Below are 23,702 nucleotides of genomic sequence, written 5' to 3' on the forward strand. Positions count from 1 at the left end.
TGTCCAGATAGTAAATATTTTAAACTTTGTGGGTCATACTGTCTCTTTCTCAATGTCAGCTCTGCTCTTGCAGTGTAAAAGCCACCATAGACAATGCTAAAACAAATGAATGTGGCTCTGTTCCAAAAAAACTGCATTTACAAAAACAGGCAGAGGCTGGAATTGGCCTGCAGGCCACAGTTTACCAGTTTCTTATAGATAATAAAATTAAAGCTTAGAGGATTTAGGCAGATCTTGTTGAGGTAAGATACAGGCCTAGGTCAGCTTAATATCAAAGTCCAGATTCTCATCCATATGTTATAATCCTCCTTATCATAGTGTTCATTTCTTTCTTTAATGGGTTGAATTATATTCTCCCAAAAGAGATGTTTAAGTCCTGACACTCCAGTACCTGTGAATGTGACCTTATTTGTAAATAAGATATTTGCATATACAATGAAGTTAAGGAACTTGAGATCATCCTAGATTTAGGGTGGGTTCTAAATTCAGTGACAGGTATCTCTGTAAGAGAAAGGAGAGGGATGTTTGACAGACAGATGCACATGTGAAGAAAAGATAGAGATTGGATTTATGCTGCCACAAGCCAAGGAATGCCAGGAGCCACCGGAAACTGGAAGACCAAGGTAGGATTTTCTCCTATAGACTTCCGAGCGAGCACAGCCCTACTAACACCTTACTTCAGACTCCTGGCTTCCAGAACTATGAGAAAATAAATTTTTATCATTTGAAGTCACCAAGTTTGTGTCAATTTGTTATGACAGCCCTAGGAAACTAATAAACTCTCTCTCTCTCTCTCTTTTTTTTTTTTGTTCACTTTTCCAAGGCATATTTCTGGTTGCTCTTGAGACTTTTTTCCTGGTTGAAAAGGTTCTCCCTTTTTTATAAATTGAAATTATCCACATCTACTGTTCCTTGATGTTATTAGTATAATTAGGAGATTGCTGGCTTCCAGTTTATCTGAGGGAAATGAGTATCTAATCCTTCATGTAATTTTTGTTCCTTTAGTAGGTATATAATTAAATACACACAAATAAAATCTAAGATATCTGGCTACAGAAGGCAGGAGAAGCCTAAGTATAAGTCTCTGGATTAGCTGATGCACAATCCATTAGGAAAGAAATTTATTGGTAAATGAAACCAATTCACCATTACCAGTACACAGTATAAATCAAGCCTGGGAGTCATATATATTTTACACATTGGCGATATTTTAGAGGTTTTTACAGTAACTTGGAAGGAGTTAATGGACTGTGAATTCATTCCAGTACATTGATTTCTGCATTAACTTAGTGAAAGATGTAGTTCTTTGGCAAAAACAAACTTTTACAGGTAAATTTTTTTTGTCATGTAATACATAATTTAGAATTTATAATAACAGCTGTTTTATTGTTCATGAATACAAATCATTGTTGGGATGGCCCAATATTCCAGCAAATAAAAAAAATTTTTTAAAAAGGAGTTTCATCTCTGAAGCATGTCCCATGCAACCAAATCACTTTCTGAAGTTTGTTCTGAGCTACAGAGTTCGGAGGAGGCTGGCTCTGAATGCAGGATGCCTTCATCCGCCTTGTTCTAGGAAGCCATTCGTTCAAGGTATTTTCAATGTCTCTCTTTGCCTCCATTAGGGGTTTTCTTTAAATGCTTGTGATAGTAATATGCAGGATACTTATGGCAGTAGAACTCAATCCACTTAATGAAGCTTAAGCTCTAGGAATTCTCTCTTGCATGGACATCTTCCAAGTGGAGGTTACTACCTAGACTTCTCGTAGGTCCTTCCATATTGTGAGTAGAGTGAGCCCTGACTGGCAGGTCTCTGTATCTTCTATCTTTCCCTCCAATACAAGCAGCACTCCCCTGTTGCTTTTATATTGGAATTATGAGTTACATTTTTGCATTGCTTTAGTTGGGGGAGAAATCTTTACTTTAGACATTTAGGCTGCCACCCAAGGGACACTAGAGGACTGCAAAGGAATATTTCATCTGAAGAAGCCCCACTACACACAGTGACGCCATGTTGGAATGAGGACCCAGGCAGTCCCAGATCCTCTACATTTTCAAGAGAAGCTAGAAAGGTTTTTTTGATATGAAACCCCCAAATATGGAACTATTGGCCTCAAAATAAATATATAGGGTGTGGCAAAAGTAGATTTTTGGTTTTGAATATGTGGGACAGTTTATTCTTTTATTATTTATTAATTATTATATTATTTTCCATATGAACAAATGTAAACCTACTTTTCCCCACCTTGTATAAATAAACATGAAACCTAATAAGCATGTAGACAATAAATGCATCCAGTGTGTTGGCACAGTATTATGTCTGGATGCAGGTCAGAGATTCCCTTAGGATTTCTGAGATGCAGTGAAAAGGACAAAGACACTTATTCTAAGCTTATATATTTCAGAATCTCACAGTATACTTAGTCGCATCTATTGACTCATAAATTGGCTATTGCTCATTTTTAGAATTAGGTCCATTAAACCTGCCTCAATTGTTGGCAAATGAAATTTCTATATTTTTATTTTTAAAATGTTTTATTGTTTATGCTATTACTATAGTCCCACTATTTCCCCTTTTGCCCCCCTCTACGCAGCCCACCCTGACTCCCACAGTCAGTCCCCACACCATTGTCCATGTCCACGGGTCATGCATGTATGTTCTTTGACTAATCTCTTTAACGTATTTCAACCAGTTCCCACTTCTCCCTCTGCATCATTTAAAGAGCTGGTTCACTGGTCATTCTGAAGATAGTAATTTCCTCTTAGTATATTAGCCATGGGTGAATGTCAAAGCTAGTTAATTATAAGTCATATTCTATCATGTTGTATGACTTTAACTATATATAATTGCAATATATAAAATATACATTTGTAATATTTATGTATATATACATTATAAGCATGTGTATTTCTATATGACAGATATTTATGTATATAACCAAAGTATTACACTTAGTGGTCTTTAAGCCTAAGGCTAAGCCATTAGTCACTTAACATCTAAGTTTTTCAATTGTCTCCTAAGAATGTGACTTATTCTCATGCTGTCTTTTCTTCCATTCAATGGCACACTTGAATTAGTATCAGAATTCTCAGTCAACTTTCTAAGCCCTCCAGCATGACATCCCATGTTGCCCACCTAACCTTGCCAATTTTATACTTCTTCCCAACCTCAACTCTTATGCAGAAGATTTCGCTATTGAATTGTGAACATTTTGGGTTCGTTATCATCTTCTTAATTTAATTTGTAGTATCTCTCCTGTCTAGATTGCCATCTACATTTTTTTTTTGGAGTTCTGCTATGCTTCAGAGGTTATTTATTTTAAGTTAGACTCTGATATATTGGAGTTGCAATTTGGGGACGTTAATATAACAATTGATGAGACATGGAATGGATTAGAACAGATTGGGGAGTCCCGGAGTCCAGTTAAGGGGCCATTAAAGTAAGCCAGGTAAGTGATAAATGAGTGTCTGATTTTGGCTGGTGGCAGCAGCAAACTTGGAAAGACAGAGATGGATTCAAACAACAATTGCTTTACTGATCCAATACGGAAACTCTCATTTTGTCAAAGTTATCTGAGCCTTTAATTTACATGGAAATGATCTGAAATGTGAAATGACACCCAAATTTGGTAATTACTACCCTATAATTTTTCTGCTAAAGCATCTTTATAGAATCATACTCTCTATCAATCACCAGCACTAAAAGCAGGATAAGAAAAAAACATTTTTACCTTCCTATATAGCTTTTAGTAGTGGCAAAATATTAGTATATCATTATATATGAAAATTTCCACAAACTTCTACTTACTGTATTTTTGTTCTTAAAAAAGTTTTATAGCAAAAGGAGATAAAAAGGCAAGTATTATTATGTTTTTATTTTTACATGAGGGAACTGAATTATTGAGATTTAAAATTTTATTCCAGATCACAAAAGGTTAGATCTTGATTTATAATCCATACTGCCAGTACTTTTTAAAATAATAAATTATAAATTTTTCTGAAATATATATCCGTATGCTCATCAACTTTTGCAAAGTCACATTCTAATTTGATGGTGTTGCTGTTCAGACTGTGCTAACTGCTGACACAGCTTAATCTTATTTTTTCAGGGCATTCCATAAAGACTCTCAAAATATCCTAAATATTTATTTCATGGGGCATTTTATTTCATCTCCTGAAGATATACTTTACTATGCCAGTGCTGATCCATAAACTCTGTGGTAGGGTATGGTATAGCACCACATGTATTCAACAACAGATAGCACCAGAATCCTAGTGGCTGAGTGCCCCTAAGGCCACTCACTACCCATGTCCATCTTTCATGAGCACTGGGTTGGCTGGGAGACCTGCTTCACTCTAGGACTCTGGCTGATGGAGCAGCCACTCTCTGGAACATTCCTAGTTCCTGGGCATAGGGAAGGAAAAGAGTGTAGAAAATTCATTAGAAGTAACATAATCACTTCTCACATTTCATTGGCTAAAGCACATTTTAAAATCATATCTAACTTCAATAGACAGGGAAGTACAATTATACTACATATCTAGGACCAAAACCTAAAATATTTGGGGAATACCACTGACAAAAACAAGCCACGCTCTGAGATCAGCCTTCTGAACTTTTAAAGGCATAGTAGATAATGTTTGGTATAATTGAAGATTTTCTCAGGGCAAGGAGAGATGTACTTTATACAGGCTCCTACAAATACAGTCTAAGAATTACTTGGTAATATTAGTTTGTCAACAATCTGTATATCTTTGCAATGTTTCAAGTGCCAAGTTTATTATGTGGTTAAAGCATTCAGTCACTTTAATTTTAACAGCACTTATTTTCAGCAATGATAGGAACCACTTAGTACATGTAGTTCCGACTGTTCTGCGTATGGTGTTCCATTTGTCCCTAAAATCCTCAGTAGCTTCTAAGAGAAAAACGTACTTCTTGTCTGCCTGGGGAAACCTGGCACAAGGTGGTGAATGCTGAAACTCTGTCTATATGAACAACCGTAGATGCCATCTTGATTAAATTGCCTGGACAATTTAATTTAAAAGATCACTTCTTTATATGATTTGGCTGACTGATTAAATTTACAGTGATAAATCTAGTTATATCAAGTGAACCAGGTCAAGCAATTAGTCAAACACCTGTTTTTACCACAAATTATGCCAGTAAATATTTTCACATGAATTACTTAGAAAATTGAAGCCAGAATCCATTTATATTACCTCAGATTTTCATAAAATTTATATATTTTTTGTATCATGTCATTTAAGTAGTTGATTATATACCTTTTTCTTTTTTCTCATTAAGAAGACATGAATTTCATTAAGAGCAGGGGTTTATTTTCTACTTTGTCACTCCAGTGCTAAAGGGAATATTCTGGGGCTATTATAATTTTTTTCTACTTGATAGCAAGCTAGGTAGTTACAGTCAAGTCTGGGTTTGAGTTCCCTTTGTACTTCTGACCAGACTATAAAATGAAGCTTTTGGCCTAGATGACCTTGAATCTACATCTGAAATAAAGTGCACCAGTAAATTACATTTTTTATTATTAATAAAAGTGGTTTATACTTAGATAATTTTTTCTGTTAAATGTAATACAATTTAATAAATAGTTATGCTGCAGAATATATTTGAGTTTTAAGGAGTCCAGGCAAGTACTTTTTTGTTAATATAACTATTTGAATTTTGTGTAACTTCTGAATCAGTGGTATTTCTGGTGTCTGATTAGTCTTTGGGTCCAAAGAAGATACCTTGTTATTTGTAGTACCAAACCCTGTTCAACACCGGAGAGTCTATTATGCTGATGAGGTTTTATATATGCAGTAAAGATAGTTTTCTACTAGTAAATGGTATTTTCAAAATATTTTTTAATAACTCAAAAATTTAAAAAGAAGAGGTAATGAAAAGTTAGGTGCTTTCCAACTCTCTCATCTAATGCTTCACAGAGGCCTGAATAAGGTTGGAACCACCTGAGAAAGAACGTAACTGCTGTTCATGGGTAGTATTCCCAGGTCAGAATATAAATTCACTGAAGCAAACTGGCAACCCTATTGAGATTGACCTACATTTCCACATGTTAATAGATTCAGATTTTAAATAAATGTGTAATACTGTCTGCCGTCCCTTGAATACCATGGCAAAGTGTTGATCTAATTTCTCAAATTGTCTTTCTTGCAACCATCTCAAAAACATCTGCCCCCATATTCTCCATCTCTTGTAAACAAATGTGTACTTTAACCCTGATTTAAATTATCAGATACTTTTTAGTATAGTGCATTACTAGATAAATAGTTGTACTAAAGTGTATGAATGAAAAGAATAGCCTTTAAACATTGAGAAATGAAAACATTATATTATTTTAACCTACAAGTCTCTTCCAGATTTTCCCTTTGAAGTAGGGAAGAGACAATCAGCATTTTATTCATCTTTTAGCTACGTTATTTTTAGTAGTGTGTTTTCATTATTCTAGCAAAATGCCAATATATAGAGCATGCACTGAGTAGTAGGATGTCTTCCATAACTCTACACAATAGAAACATATAAGCAAATTAACCTAGGTTATTCCTCAGACTCTTAATATTATTAATATTTTCTCCTTTTAATGCTTCAAATGAAACTCTTAGAGAGCAGGAAATGTGTTAGTACTTGAATTATGGGGGGAGAAAAAGGCACAGGAGGTAATATTATGGGAAGTAGTTTTATCAATAAGATTGCCTTGTACGTAGAGCTGTGTTTTTACCTATTTAGGTAAGTCTATTACACTAACCTAAAGAGCAATATTTGGGGCATTAGCAATGTAGATTGAAAAGTCATTCCATATCTGTGGGCTTCAGCCTGCATGGGTAAATTATTAAATAAAGTCCTCCAGTTATAACATAGAGACACTAATCAGAGATTTTATGTAGTTCATCATTATTCGTAAGAGCAACAGATAATTTTTGAATACGTATTATGTGAAGTGTATAAAATCACAATGTTGGGTGTATGCTTTATTGATAATTCTCTAATAAATACTTTATACCTCACTTCACGCATAAAGATAACTAAAATAGAACATGAAAATACCCCCAGGCTAAGTAATATGACAGTCCAAGCAATGTATTCTGCATATTAATCATAGTGTAAAGTATTTTTTGTAGAAAATCTGCTTCTTTCATAGCAATTGAATTTAGATTTATGAATGTTACTAGAGAAGCTGTTCTGAGATATATTTTATGTAAATGAGTTTTTTAGAACATTAGTGAAGTTTCCATAGTCAGGAATTTGAATTCTCATTTGGCTGGTTAACCTTGTATGTAGCCACATTTGATCATATTCTGTTGCCAAAAAAATTGTAACTATTAAGTATGTGAGTAAAACTAATCCTTTCAATTATGAGATAGGGATAAGAATGTGCAATTATTAATGGTTTTCACTGTGGGTCTTCCTTTGGGGTATACTCTAGCATAAATATAACTTTCCTGGAAAATGAATGTCACTGTTGCTTGGTCCTGTTGAATTTCAAAACTATTTTATACTCATTGAATTTATGACCTTGACTTTCATAGAGATCCTCTGGGTTTATTTCTTATCAGAAGAAAAAAAATAAATAAAACAGCCCTTTAGAGGCTCTCTAATTAAAATCCCTCAATATGCAAATATAGATAAAAATGAAATCTCATTGAATTAAAAGGGCATCTAATTCAAAATATGCTTCAACACAGAATCTTTATAGTTACTCAAATATTTAAGAGTTATTGATTTTTTAATATTTTAAGAATTATGAATTTATTTTATTTTTTAAGATTTTTTTTTTTTTTTTTTTACAGAGAGGGCTAGGGAGGGAGAAGGAGAGGAAGAGAAACATCAGCATGTGGTTGCCTCTCACATGTACCCCCTGCTGAGGACCTGACCCACAACCCATGCATGTGTCCTGACTGGGAATCAAACCGGCAACCCTTTGGTTTGCGGGCCAGTGCTCAATCCACTGGGCTCCACCAGACAGGGCTGAAAGTTATTTGTAGGAAGTCTCCTGGAATTTCATATCTGAAGTATGCATGACTTGAGAGTTAATTCCACTTAATTACTAGGACTGCTCTTTCCATTCAGTAGCAAGTGGAATCATTTTGTGACTCAGTTTCTCTGTAAAATTAAATAATGCTTGTAGACTCTATTTAATCCTGTGTTTAGCTTTATTATGTACTTAATACTGAAATGCTGACCAATGCTCTGTAGAATTACAATTATATTAAACAACAGAGAATTAGTCTTTTAACAACTTCAAGTGGAGCAGTTTTTTTCAACCCCAGAAAGATCCTTCCTGATAATCCTTAGATGTTCAGTGTACTTTCTCTTATCGATGAGTTATTTGAAAAATGTAAAGTCATTCTAATATTAATATAAGAGAAACAGAAGTATAAAATTATATTTAATATGTAATATATATGTGTGTATACTAACATATGCACAGGGAGGAAGGGATGGAGGGAGGGAGGAAATAAATAAAGGAAACAAGGTCCTGAAAAAGTCTGGAAAGGTATCAAGTGGTGAAATGTGCCTTTAGGAGAAAAGTGGTTGCTATTTCCCATTGTAATATGAAGAGAGAAGATAAAAAAATGAGGATGTATACAGATATAATTATAGGAAATTAAAGAAATTCTTTTTCATTTCTTTCAAAACATTTTTTGGGAGGGAGAAGAAGTGAGTTCTTAAAAGTTTGAAGGCATGTAGAGAAGGTTTGAAAAAGCTGTAACGTGAAATAGAATTGAAAAGAAAATGCAGAAGGATCACTAGGCAGTGTAAGAACTTTGCTGAAGGAAGAGACTACAGAGTGTGGTCACCAGTGTGTACTAGCATTTTATTTGCATATCTGCTTGGTAGTTTAGTGTTAAGCTCAGAGTAGGAAACAATTGGACGATCTAGGTCTGAAGTTTTGCCAGGCGGGCATGGCAGAAGAACAATGGGGCCAGCTGGTCAATTATATTGGCAAGAGAGTGGTTGAAGTAATGAACCAGGAAGGCTAAACAGGCTAGAGAAAGAATAGCTTTGCATGATGAGAGGCATACATTTTATTGGAGAAGTTGGGGTAGTCTATGTGGACAGATTTCAAGATAGAGGAAAAGGAAGGGCAGGAATAAAACAAGTTAGGGATGTGGTTCTCAGCCTTGACTGCACATTAGACTCCCCTGGGGATCTTTGAACACTACTAATGCCTAGATCCATCTTCTGAGATTCTGGTCAAATTGGTCTGTAGTGTATCCTGGGCAATGGGAGTATATTTTATGGTCAAGTTGAAAACCCCTGCTTAGAGCCTCTTGAAAAGAATCGTACAGTTTTTGCAAAGTAAGTGGCATTTTATTTTCAAGACAATGAAGAAGCAGCAAAGATTTTAAAAGAAGTAACATAAACCATGTATTTTTATCTTTTCAACATTATTTTTAAATATATTTTTCATTATAGTTGATAGAGTTTTAGAAGAGTAACTGACCAATATTAAAAAAGAATGATTAGGAAAAAGGGAGGCTAGTGAAGAGAATATTGCAGCATCCCAGACAGGAAACAGTAATATCTGGAACTAAAGACTGACAAAAGAATTGTAGAGTGGGGGACATATTTAACATAAAAACTTATTACACCTATTAATATATGTGTAAAATAATGAGAAAGGTCCAAAATGACTGCAAGATTTTTTATTTTGGAAAATCTGCTAGTGTTCAGTTGCTCCATCACCAATTACAACAGACTTTGCTCAAAACATTTATTATCTCAATTCCCAAAGGTCAGGAGTCCAGGCTTGGCTTCTCTAGATTTTCTGTTTTGCTTAAGAGTCTCGCCAGGCTGCAATCAATGTGTGGGCCAAGGCTAAGGTCTCGGCAGAGGCCAAACTGGGGAAAACTTCCCGCCCAGGCTGCCTTGGAACTATTGGTAGAATTCACCTTCATGCAGTGCTAAGGCTGAGGCCCTGTTTTCTTGCGGGCTGATAGCCAGAGATGCTTGTAGGTCCTGGAGGCTGCCCTCAGTCCCCTGCTATGGGCCACTCCAGAGGCATGCCATAGAATGGCAGTTTGCTTTTTCAAGGCCAGCAGGAGCATCTTTTTCCACAAAAAGGACCCAATCACTATGTTACGGTTTTTTCATCTGATTATCAGGCCCACTCAAAATAACCTCCCTTCGGGTTAATGCAAAATCAACTAATTTGGCCTGTTAATTATATCTGTGAGTTTACTTCCGCTTTGCTGCACATCAGAACCTAATCATGGGTATGGCAGCTTATCCTATTCACAGGACAATATCTGTGTGCCCTTGTCCCCTTGAATTTGTACAGGAGCTGTGGCTAGGATAAGCTGTATAAATGCAAGGGGAAGAGAGCACACAAGCATGTATATACACTAGTGTATAGGAATCAGATATGTTGCAGTTAATTAAGATGATTAATAGAAGAGAATGATAATGTTTTGGGAGGAAATCAATGGCCTCAACTTTAGACATGTTGAATTTTGGGGTAAATAGGAGTGTTTGGGCCAATTAGAGTGGATGAGTAGGTGGTATAGAACTCAGTAAAGAGATCAGAATTGAAAAAATATATTTGATAGTGATCATTTGAGGTGAAGGTAAACAGTGGGATTGTCTAGAGAAAGACTAGCAAGAACGGAGCAGAGGACCAAGCTAGAACATCTGTATCTGTATTTCAATCCTTATCTCTTAATTCAGTCCAATATCTCATTAGACAGCCTCTCACTAGGCCTCTACTTTCTTCTTTCAGTAACGCCCCATTCTTCCTAATTGGTGGTGCCTTCCGTGCCCTCCTCCGCACTCCACTCCAAGTCACAGTACTTAGATGTGAGAATCAAGAGCTTTATTAATGAAAGCCTTGCTGATCACAGACACAAAAAATGATTGACTCTATTCTACTCCCTGCCTCCAGACCGAATTACAGGAATGGTGGGATGCAATATCCAGTGAGGGGGATGGTATCATTAGCCCTGAACTGCCTCATTTCTTCTGATAAGAAAGCAGAGCTCACTGTGCACTTTTCCCTGCACTGTTCCATCCCAGAATTGTCTATGAAATAAACAGATGGCACAAATTTGGATTGCAGATGTAATCATATATACTGTCTCTGAGAACTTTTGTCTGTTTACTTGAGCGGAAAACTACCGAAGCTCCTGTGGCAGTATTGTTAAGCAATCTGAGCTCCAAGTGAATTTGATCATTACATTTTGATCTGACACTTTTTCCCTTCTCTTCAACTCTTTTCTTTTTTTCTTGCAGGTTATATTCAAGAAGAATGTGTCATCCCCTGCCCATTTGACTGCAAGTTAAGTGATTGGTCCAGCTGGGGGGCTTGCAGTTCATCCTGTGGGATTGGAGTGAGAATTCGATCCAAATGGCTAAAAGAAAAACCTTACAACGGAGGTCGTCCATGTCCCAAATTGGATCTCAAGAATCAGGTAAAGTGCATGGAGCAGCAAATAAAAAGCTAAAAAAAATTACCCCCTTTATTATTTCCTATTGAAATTGAAGCCATTGTCTTGTTACAAGCAGCTCATGAATGAAAGGTTATCACAAGTTCAGGAGAGGGGTTCACCAAGCAGAAATCAATATAATACAATTAGTAAGAGAAGACTTGGCCATTTCTAGGTAAGGTTGAGTTCAACTTCATATTATTAGCACTAATAATGTTTACAAAAATTGATCCAATTGATTTTAAATAATCTTGAAATATAATTTGATTATTTTTAATATTATAAAAGTGATACATGTATACACACACAAACACACACATGCACAGATGAATGTACTAATGTTGGAGGAATGTCAGTTACTTATGGCCACAAATATAATTACTGGTCTGATCATATACTTCAAAAATGGTTTTCTATCACCGAACTTCTTATTCTAATTTTTGGAGGAGTTCTCAGTTTTGCCAGTGTTTCCACAGCTCTTCAGGTCTCTTCTGAACTATTTCTCTACCTGTTTCCAAAAGTCAAAGCTGTTTTCATAAATGGAACCCTGAATACCCTTCCATAGAGATGTCTAGTTAAAGTGCCATCCTAAGCAATCAAAATTGATTTGAGTATTTCAGCTGACTTTATCCGTAAAACAGAGTCTCTAAGATTTAGTTAAGAATAATAAAGAACTAAGTTTTCTCCCACAATTACATACTGATTATTAGATTATACACATGTATACATATATATACATGTATATGCACACATATTATAAATATGTATAATATATTTTTTTAATCTAGTTGAATAGGTGGAGAACAGAATGATGATAGTAAAAAGTCCTTTATCCTCAAAAAAAATAAAAGTCACTTATTCTTAGAGAGGTGAAGTACATCTTCTATGGGTAGGTTGAGTCTTTATTCTCCAAAATTGCTTTAACAGAATAGCTACACAGGCTTCTATTACTAATTCTACTGTATGAATTTCTGTCCTCTTAATCTCATTTTGATTAGACTTTCTGTACAGGTTGTTTAATGGAAGAGAAATTCATGCATCTGTTTTTAATTAGTTTGAATAGCACATCTAGTAGTATTTGGGTTTAGGTATCATTTGTCGATTCAAGACCATCATCTCTACCTATTTTTCCCTAAGTTTTGATAAATGGCACATAACTCATTGACAATAAAAACTTATACCAACAAAAATACTTAAGTTCTAAGACAGGACAGTGTTATGTGCCTTTTATTTTAAGGTTGTGTGGTAAAATAAGGGCCCAGTTTTTCTCTCTCAAAACAGATATAAACCTGTTGTGGAAGACAAGGCAGAGGATCATAAAATCAACATAAAATTTACAAAAAAGCTCCACAAGTATAGTAGTTTGATGAAGGAAAAATTAATGAAGATTAATGAAGGGATCTGATTAATGAAAATAGGAGTTAATCAGAGCAGAGATAATCTTTCTAAGATTAGCCTTACTTCAGTACAAAGAAAGGAATAATACAGGTTTTTGGTCAGAAGGAAGAATTTCAAGTAAATACTCAGTATGAAAAATATTTGGCCATCCTATAGAGATTTTCTAGGCTTTTAAAATGGAAAACTACTAAGAATTTATAGTTATAAATAATGTATGGAATTCTTATATCTTTCTCAAAAGCATCAAGGAAAGCTAAGTCTTTATAACACTGGTATTAAATACTAATTTTGATATGTTAATCTCGTGAGCTAGGAAATTATCAAAGGAATAAAAGAATTTTATTTGAGCATAGACTTTAAGACACTATTTTCAGTATGCAAAGGCAAATGTATAGAAATGTATACATCAAATTTGAAAGTATGAATAAGGTCAATGTACTTAAAGGAAACTTGTTCTAAATATGTCATTGACACATAAAGCTTAAAACCTTAAGAAGTAGTACGAACAAGAAGCCCCAAGTTCAACAGTAATTTAGATAAATTCCATAAATTAAAATTAAGTTCAGGTGGGCCTGTCTGCAGGCGGTGTTTCTTTCAAGTTCAGGAGAGGCATTATAGCATTCCAAAGACATTTGTGTGTTGTGATGCTCAGAAATGAATCCTGAGGTTTAATGGTCCAGTAATTGAATTTAGTATGGCCTATATTCTAATGTAAAGATGTTTCAGTTATCTAGCATGTTTATGGCTTAAATTAAACTTGAATCAAAAAACTTTACCCCAGTCCACACTTTGCTTTATGTTTTAACAAAAGTTAATTGATCACATCAATAAGTAATAAGCACTCCCTCTCACTTGTAAGTCTGTGAATGGCAAGGGAGGATTCTTATGTGAAAAATCCTAGGTTTGAAAGAAACCCTCCTCAGAGCAATTTTTCTAAAGCAAGTACATATACACCTATTAGTGCATTTGTGGGAAGCTATCTGTGGTGACTCCACTGAATGTTTGTTCTTTATAGGGTAAGAACCCCTGTGTGTTATGTTTATATAGAATTCTATTGATGCTATTTACATTTGTTAATTCATTTGAAAATAAATAGGGTTGTCATGAATTTTCATTATTTAGGAAATATCTCCAATCTTCTGTTATCTATGGTGATTTTTCTTTAGGAGAGACCGTTATTTGTTTTTCTTAGCTGGCAGCGTGGTCTAGTTAGAGGTGCACCCACTTGCGGCTGTTTTGTAAAGTTCAATTTTACTACTGGCTTCAGGATATTTGTCTTCTTTCCAACTGGTTTTTAGGTTCAGATATATTTTCTTATTTTTGGAACCATATTAATACTCTATCATCCATTCATCCGTAAAGACCTTAAAAAAGTAACCAAATTAATCCATAAAATAGGCATATATCTTCAGTATCTGTGCATGAGAAAAATTCAGTATATGTTAGATTGAGCCTAACATACCATTTATAAAAAAAAAAATTAAACTTTCTCACGTGTGTGCATTGCCTATTGCGCATATGCCTATGTAAATGTTAATATGCCTGCATATGCTTATTCATTTTCCTCCTTTGTTTTTCTTTAGGTCTTTTTGAAGGGAAGGGTTATCTTTCTACTTTTGTAATGCATTGAAGCCTCTAGTGGACTGTCAAATTATATTCGTTGCATGCTTTATTTGAAAAGTCTTCTCTCTGGATTCATGGATAGATAGTTCCATAGAAAGACAAAATATATTAGAACTCTGATCTCTTATGCTGTGATTTTTTACTTGAATTTTCAAAAATTTTCCTCTTTTAGAGGAAAGAAATAAGAACCTCCAAATTATTATTGCCCAGAGTCTTTCAAGACCTGCCTGAAAAATCCTAGGTGTTTGGATCCCCATTGAAATCTCACTCAGGTATATAAATGGAAAGGTTGGTATTATGTAACATACACAAGCTTGTAAACAGTTGTGAATCTGTGAGTGAAATCAATATTTATGATATCTCATAAAAAGCCTCCCTTTTAAACCAAAACCTATTAACATGCTCTTTCTCTAAGAAGTGCCAAAATGACAGCGATACTTGAGTAGCTTTCTGCTAAGTGTATTTGTGATGCTAAATAGCTCCAACAAGCAGTTTACCCAAAGCTCTTACCTAAGTGGAAAACTTCTAAATAGTTGCATTGGAGTATCAGATCAGTTGGTTGATGCCTTTGACACTACTGTGCATAATAAAAGACATAATAAATTTTAATTTGTTACAGTCTATAATATGTTGGGTGGATTTAAGTGCCCTAGTACTGTATATTTTTGTGATTTTTTTTCTTTCGGAGTTCTGCTTAATAGAAGATTAAATATGGGGACATTGAAGCTTCATTGGACTTAACATTTCCCTTTATGAGTTCTTCACACAATGAAAGACAAGAAAGTTCAAAAAAATTATATTGTATTTATATGTTGCAAATCTCATTTTCATAAAGTTTAAATAAAAATCTTAGACTGAGATTCATTATCTATACTTTTAAAACTTCATGCTATCTATGTAAATACACTTTTGAAAGAGTTTTTATTCTGTTTGCAACAGACTGAAAGGATACAAATTAAATATGTGTGAACTCTATAAACAATTGCTATTTTAAAGGTGTGTCTTCCCTCCAAAGAAAAGTGGCCTAAATTTGGATATGATGTGTATGATGCATTTTACTTTTCATAGTGGAGTAATAATGTTTTAAAGAATACCTTTATTCCTCAAATATATACAGATATATTTTAACATGAGCACTTCTTCCTTAGAAGGAGGCTTCTGAATGAGAAAGGGTTTTTTATAGAGAGAGTTTTTGCTCATTTTAGTACTGCTACATTAATTATTAGCAGCATGTTAGGATATAGAAATAGGATAACTGTCATTCTGTCCGAATATGTGTTTACCCAGGAAAATATGGCAACACTTAAAGTTTAATTCGATTTAACCAATTTTGGCCTCCTTTTTTCAACTAAGCAGGCTTGTACTCATTCTAACCTAATCCAAATCATTCCTGGCACAGACCTGATCAGTTTGGAGTTAGTACTTGGCAGGAGCCCCAGACTGTAATGGAGCAAGAAGACTCCTTCTTGAGCATTAATATGGAAGGCAGCTGAGCTTATCCATGATTAAGTACATTCAGGTGTACTGTTCTTGCATGGGTAGGGGTAGGGGCTTGTTGTGATACCTTTTGTTTAAGATGAAGTACCATGTCATAGAATTAAGGGATGTAGAGTAATTTATCCTAGGGTTAAGATAATGTAATGAACAAGATACTCCTAAAACATGTTACCTTTCCCCAACATAGTAATTATTATCCCAAAGCGCCAGTGCACTACACTCCATCTCATAGGTAGCATGAAATAGCTCCTAAGGGCTAGTGTTCTTCTATTTCTACCTTTTATGCCTGTCTGCCAACTCATACTCTCTGCTCTCAAGTTGTGACATTGTACTAATTGAGCTGAGTACAGCTCAGAGGAGAGGCAATTTTTCTTTTTTGTTCTTGCCCTGTCACCGTCTCTGAGAAAAATTGTTGTTTTCCTTCTCAAGAGATTCCTCTCCCCCACATTTGCGTTCACACATACTCTAATCTTGATCATTTCAAAAGAATACCCCTCAGGCTTGTTAAAATCTTTTGAAATTTTAATCATTTTTCTTGAGAGCTGCCAAAATCACTCATGAGAAGCAGTTTTTCTCTACCTGTTGTCCATTCTGTGTTTCATTTTATTGTTTTTAAATACAGAGTATTGCTTCTCTGCATGTATGCAAACTAACTTTTAATTGTTATTCAAGATGTTCTATGCACTTCTAGAATATTCTGTACTAGACTGGCTTGGCAAATGTCACAAATGCTGTTTCTAAGCATGGTTTTTGGGATTGGCTGGGCTGGAGATAGCTGTATAATTGTGAAGCAGGCACATTTTTTTCACATTTTGTCTTTGGAATTCTCTCAATGTGCTTCCGTATCTAATATTATTCTTAGGACCTGAACTCTTGAACTCCTGAAATAGTATATTAGATAACAACAGCTTTAGCAGAAAAATCACATCATTTGTGTTTGCAATTTTGAAAAACTCTCTTCTTAATCAAGTACTTCAAGTAGAAATTCCCAAATACTTTCTAGAAAAAATATCATCAGAACCTACTTTTCTGACATATCTTTGCTAAATCATCTTGTCATTTAAACTTTCAATACAGAATGGATCTGCCCCTCCTTCTTTAATGCCTTGAAAGGATATGGATCAGAGTTTAACCACAAGTATTTGGCTTTACTAAACATTCTTGTTAGAAAGTTAAATGGTGAACTGGCAGGAGTACAGCACCTTCTTAAAAAAAAATAAGACGTATTTAAAAGACTCTAAATTGCATGCTAATTCTCTCTTTTTTAATTGAGATAATTAACAATATTGTAACATTGTATAAGTTTAAGATATACAATGTATTGATTTGATATGTTTCTATATTATAATGTGATTACCTTGCTAGCATTATCTAATGCGTCTCTCAGGTCACATGACATCATTTCCTATTTGTGGTGAGAACAATGAAGATCTGTCTCCTAATCACTTTGAAGTTTATAATAAGGTATCATTGACTATAATCACTATGTTGTGCATTAGATTGCCAGGACGGATTTACCTGCCAGATGCAAACTTGTACCCTTTAGATTTTTAATTTTTTTCTATATTAAATCACCAGAGAGCAAATAACCTATATCCTGACTAAATCTTATGATAGATCCCTGCAGAAAAGCATTTATTGAATAATGATTTATATTTTCTACATAACTTGAGTCAAGATAAAAATAGTCTCTCTGAGAAGCTTGTCAAAAATTTTTTGAAATCTATAGTTTATTTTTTCAAAAACATTTATTGATCATAAGAATAGAAAAAATCGCTGTCAGCTGGGGGAAAGTCAATAATAACCGTTTCCACAGGCCCCGGTTCTGCAGACAGCGATCAGTACATTTTCAGTGGACCCAGGAATCTGTTTGTTAACAGGGGTTGTTTTTGCTGGTTCTTCTCAACACTACCAGAATGGAGATTCTTGGCACTGAGGATACCATTTCTTCTGAGTTTAGCTCTGGAAAAGATTTTCTCTTCAGTTGACTTAGCCTGCCCTTCCCAATCTAAACAATGAACACAGTTCGCCACTCAAAGCAAATCTGGCCAGGTCTCCTATTTCATAGAAGAGGAGCCTAAGGTTTAGAGGGTTGTGATTACTTGCTCAGCTTCACCTACTGATGAGTATAAGGGGTTAGGAGTCAGTTAGGTCTGAGGTCAAATCCTGCCCTGCCGTATCTACTAGCTGTGGGAACATGAGGAAATTATTTAACTTTTCTGAGTCTCAGTTTTATAATCTGTCAAATGGGTATAACAATGGCAGCTACCTCATAAGATCATTGTATTAATGTAAAATAAAAATAAATATAGATTTCCTATCTCATTGCTTAGCATATAATAAGTACTTGATAAATGCTAGGTAGAATTATTTTTTCTTGGTCTCTAGTACATAATTTGTTTCAAATTCAGTTTGCTTTTACCTATACCATACCACCTTTTGGAACTAAATTATGTAGGTTGCTTCTCTTTTTACATTTCTCTACTGAAGCATTTTCTTTTTTTTAAATATGGAATTGTTCACAAATTTGCATGTCATCCTTGCACAGGGGCCATGCTCATCTTATCTACAGTTCCAATTTTAGTATATGTGCTGCCAAAGTGAGCACTCTACTGAAACATTTAAAGACATATAATTTAGTTGTAATAACTCAGCTTAGAGGCATAACAAAAGCTATTGTCACTGCTTCCTCTATGGGAAGCCTGTTTTATTTTATTTCTAAACAACTTCTTCAGCATTGCAGATTTTTTTCTAGTGGCAAAAAGGAATATAACTTTTCACATATTTATAACTAATTTCCTATGAATTTGTGATTCTTTGATCTCTATATAAATGTTTTTATTAAGGAGTGTAAACAAAAGATACACAAATCATTATAAGTAGAGCTCTGTGGATTTCCACAAAATGAACCTTCCCATCCAGTTGCCACCAACATCAAGAAATAATAGTTATTTCTCAGTGTCCTTGGGGAATTGGTTCCAAGACCTTCCTAGGATAGCAAAATTTGTGGATGCTCAAATCTCTTATATAACATTGCATAGTATTTGTATATAACCCTTGCGTATTTTTCACATACTTTAAATCATTTCTAGATTACTTATAATAATAACATAATGTAAATGCAATGGAAATAGTTGTTACACTATTTTTTAGAGAATAATGCCAAGAAAAAGTCTGTACATATTCAGTACAGGTGCAGCCATCCTGGGCCTAACTACATAGTACACATTCGCAACAACAACACTATTTTCCAAATGTTTTTGATTCTGGTGGTTCATTGAGTGTGTGAATGCAGAACCTGTGGATGTGGAGGGCAGGCTGCACATCATCAGTGTTGTAGATGCCTCCTTTGTGCTCCACCTTCTTCACCACCACTTTCTCTTACCATGCAGAACTACTTTTCAGACTTCGAACACTATAAATTAGTTTTAGCATACAGAAAATTTGACATGAATGGATTCTGTACCGTGTACTCATTTGTGTCTGCCTTTTTTTCTCAGCATTTTTATGTAGCAATATGTTGTTCATTTTTATTGCTTTATGTAATATCCATGTTTATTTTCCATTATTTTGTTGTATACGCCACAATTTATCAATTTTTATTGTTGATGGATGGATATTTTATTTTTTTCCAGTTTGGGCTATTACAAATAACACAACTATGACCTTCTTGTACATTTCTTTGGTACTCAGATGTATACATTTCTGTTGAGTACATACCTAAGAGGAGAATTTCTAGCTCATAGGATAAGCATACATTCAACTTCAGTAGGTGATTGGCACTTCATTTTAACTTGTAAGTTATCACAGGTCTTCCTTAATACAGATAGCATATAAATCTAGATAATGACAGCATGAAAAGAGGTGTGAAAGCCATTTGGGCACATTAAATCTTTGCCTGGGCACTTCTTATATCACCACATTGCAGTCACTGCTGTTGACTCCCAAGCCTTATCTCTGTTCCCAAAGAGAAGAAGTATGGGCGCTAGCTTCCTGCTGGACTCTGCTCACCTTTTTCCTAAACAACCACCATAACCATCATTTCCTCTGTTTCTAATCTCCTCTCCTCCCCCCACTCTATTCCTCACACAGAAGTCTCAGTGAACTTTCTAAATCAAAAATCTGTCCATATTTAATGTTTCTCATGGGTTTCTTGTTACCTTGGGGATAAAGAGCAAACTACACAATGTAGTTTACAAGGAATTTCATGACCTGGTCCCAAACGCATTTACTGAGCTCAGAGGCAGCCAGGCCCTCAGGCCGGGAAAGCTACTTCTGAGCCAGGAGGAAGGAGCCGCTTCTATGTTTCTGTCTCCTTATTAGCCCCCGTACAGGCTTTCTCATAAAGAATAATAATTTCACATTTTCAGGATTGTCAAATAAATCAGTTGTTTGATATCCAGTTTGGTATCTTTTAATAGAAATTCCTTTCTATTTATAATTCACCAAACATTCTTTAATGAAATTAGATATTTAGACTTACTATAATGCCCTTTCTCTGGAAGCTATGTGTCAAATTCCCTCTACGTTGGATTAAAATCATGCCCCACTGTAACTTAAGTATAAACTGCCTGATTGAAGTTGTTGCTTTCTTCCTTGAAAAGCAATTGCTCTCTCTTAGATGACAAGGTAAGGGACCCTGTGCATATCACCTGCGCTGAAAGCAGGTATGGAACCAGCTGCAAAGTCTGCTTCCAAAGAACGTTCCAAAACAGCAGAAGGATTGTATGAAGCCACCTTCCACCTTAATAGACACAATTTTGTCACCCTTAGACCTGAAGATAAATTAATTTGAGTAGTGGTACCTGTATTAAGAAAGAAACTTGAATTGAGCCTACACTACAATGCACTGTCTTTGAAATGGGGGCCAGTTCGGACCATGTGTCATTAACCAGAGTTGTAAACAGAGTGACCCTGCCATTACATTGCTCTGTTTTTGGAGCGAGGGAACACAACTGAATGGAAGTTATTATTGATTCAAGATTTTATACTTTGTTCATTTAAAAGGACATGATAATGTATGCTGTATTTATATATTTTTAACTTACAAATGTGTCCTGATTACCTGTTTAGTACTACATTTCACCTCTCTCTAACCCACTCCTCCCTTTTACCCTTCCTTGGCTCTTCTTTTCCTACTATGATTTTCTCATTTATTTTTGGTTTCAATTTTTGGCTGGCTCCCTTTGCCACTCTCAGAACACTTACCCTCCCCAGCTCCTGAGGAGCACCTTGAAAGCTAATAATGGTGTTGTCCGAAGTTGGATTCTCCTGGAAGCAGAGCCTGAGATAGGATCTAAGAACAAGAATCGTATTTATCAAGTATAGGGACCACCATTAAGAAAGTGAAGTGAAGAAGAAGTGCTACAGAGAAGGAAGGAAACCGATAAGAAACATCTCAGTGGTCAGCGAGGTATAAGCTTGTGGGGAGCCCTGGGAGAGTGTATAAAACACATGCTCAAGGTTGATAGGTCTTGATGGGCCAGGAAGCTGGGAGATTCATGGGGAAATTTCTGGGAGTTCCTTGTTGAGAGGAATGTTAAGTCTATGTACTGTGGGCTAAGCATAGACAGTCATCATTTGTTCCAGAGAAAGCTCATAGGCACAGAAATACAGATACTGGCAGTTGAAATATGGCCAGAGCATTGTGAAAATTTGCTGCTGGTATTATCCCCATGTGACTTAAAGTAGGTGGAAGCACTGAAGTTGCTCAATTGCTTATGTTTACTGGGGGTGGTATATTGTCTGTGTCATAATCAGAAGTCCACTTTTTTCCAATAAAAATATGCTTTACCACAGCCCAATAGTCAGATGGATGTGTACATTGTGTAGTTTGCATTTGGAGTAAAATAGATTTATAATCACCTAGCTGTGCAATCTCACCTGGTCTTCCCTGAAACTGATTCGATGCCCTCAGTGGATGCTGGACCAAGGTGACAGGAAAGAGTAAATTGGGTAAAGAGACCAAACAATGCCCTGATTCATAAGATCGAAATAAGATCATTCAGAAGGCTTCAGAACAACCCTACCTATATCCTCTTTTTTCCTTTAGGTACTGTGTGTTATATCATATTCTTCTTTTTCTCTGGCTGGTACCAAGTACAGGTTTGTTTGCCTAGAGGTAGGTATAAACAGCAGACAATAGAGTGGGACTGGCCTGAGACTCTTAGGCAGCACTCTCCATGAATGAGAAAGAAGAGTATCGACGGCACAGCTAAGAAGTCCCAGGATGATTGTGCATTAGAATAACAGACAAAGTTGGGAGAAACCTAAAACAATGTAATATAGTTCTCAACCATGGCCTCACATTAGATTTACTTTAGAAACTTTACATTGATGCCCCCCGACGCAGACCAACTAAATCAGAATTTTGGCTGATGGGATCCAATTGTCTATGTTTTTAAAAGTCTTCAGGTGAGAATTGTCTAATGTGCAGCCAGGGCAGAGAACGGCTGTCTAATGCAACCCATAATTTTATAAATGAGGTAACTGGGGCTCAGGGAGGTGACTTGACACCTAATTATGGACTAGAGCAGAGGCCCTGCCTCTCAGTGCATTGTTGCTCTTTTCCACTTTGAACACCGCTTACATCTGAATGAACATGAGAGAAGTAAGAAACGTCAGTGAATCAAATGTGCCCTGCGTCTTCATTATTCTCTTAGAACAGGTAAGGGGAGCGATGTCCTCATCCTGCAACATCTCCTCCTGACAGTGACTCTCTCTGCACTATTAAAGGCAAATGGCATTTATCATGAGCAAGTGACCTCTTATGGGAGATGACTTAACTAAACACGTGGCCTCCAGCAACTGTTTTTTCCTTGGCCAAGAGGCAACCAGTGGCTGTGCAAATACCCCTGAATATGTCAAAAACTGAAATATAAGGTATCTGATGAACCTGTGATTTGGAGTTGTATGACATGGTAGTAAATGTATTTTATTTTGCATTATTCAACACATATGACATGTATATCCTCATACTGTATAATCAGGAACACTGAAAGGAGACCTATAGAAGTATAATGCAGTGGGTAAAATTACAAAAGTATATGATGTGGACAGAAACTCTTAGAAGCAATAATTTATTAATGAGCTCTGGTAGCTTTCAAAAAGAGAAGATGTAGAAATAAAATGGAATTCATGGTAACTGTAAATGTGTTGGAAGGCCACTTTAAGTCTGTACGCCTGTGCCACTGTTTATTCACTCTTCCATTCTTTCAGCAAACACACAGAGAATAATGATGTGCCAGGAGGAGATATGGATGAAACTGATTTCAACCACTGCTCAAGGAATGTCCACCGGGAACTTGAATTCCTGGAGACTCTAGTGAGTGCTCGGACAGGTTGAAAGTGTAGATGGTAACAATCTAGATACTCATGGCATCAGAGCTGCATTATAGTCTTCAAACATACAGGGAACCAGTTTGGACTCAGTCAGCAAAATCACCTGTTTCCCTTCTATATTAGAGTGATTTGCAGCTAACAGAAACCTCAACCAAAATTGGCTGAAACAACAAGGAAATACATTACCTGCTATAACAAGCAATCCAGTGGTAATGCAGGCCCTAGAGATGGTGGCTTCTGTTGCTCAGCAGTATCAGAAAAGGCATAGTTTCTTTCAGTCTTTCTATGTTGTCATCTTCAGCATTGGCGTCATCCTCAGGATGTTAGCCAGGTGACAGTCATCAACAATTTCAGGTGTAGCCTCTTGATGGAGCAATGGCCAAAATAATAAGAGTGACTCT

At 35.7% G+C, this 23,702-nt stretch overlaps 1 protein-coding gene and 1 non-coding gene across 2 annotated transcripts in view; one reads left to right on the forward strand and one right to left on the reverse strand.

Annotated features, from left to right (window-relative positions):
* Positions 1-23,702, forward strand: part of THSD7B (thrombospondin type 1 domain containing 7B) — a 774,554-nt gene that overhangs the window by 536,675 nt on the left and 214,177 nt on the right. The window contains exon 14 of the mRNA XM_054562681.1: positions 11,249-11,427. Within this exon, the coding sequence (XP_054418656.1) occupies positions 11,249-11,427 (179 nt within the window). The remainder of the gene's footprint in view (positions 1-11,248; positions 11,428-23,702) is intronic.
* Positions 18,464-18,568, reverse strand: LOC129061996 (U6 spliceosomal RNA). The gene has a single exon (XR_008528240.1). It is a non-coding gene; the product is annotated as a U6 spliceosomal RNA (small nuclear RNA).

This window comes from Pteronotus mesoamericanus, unplaced genomic scaffold (genome assembly GCF_021234165.1).
Source record: "Pteronotus mesoamericanus isolate MK-2021 breed Mesoamerican mustached bat unplaced genomic scaffold, CSHL_Meso_final scaffold_651, whole genome shotgun sequence".
NCBI lineage: Eukaryota > Metazoa > Chordata > Mammalia > Chiroptera > Mormoopidae > Pteronotus > Pteronotus mesoamericanus.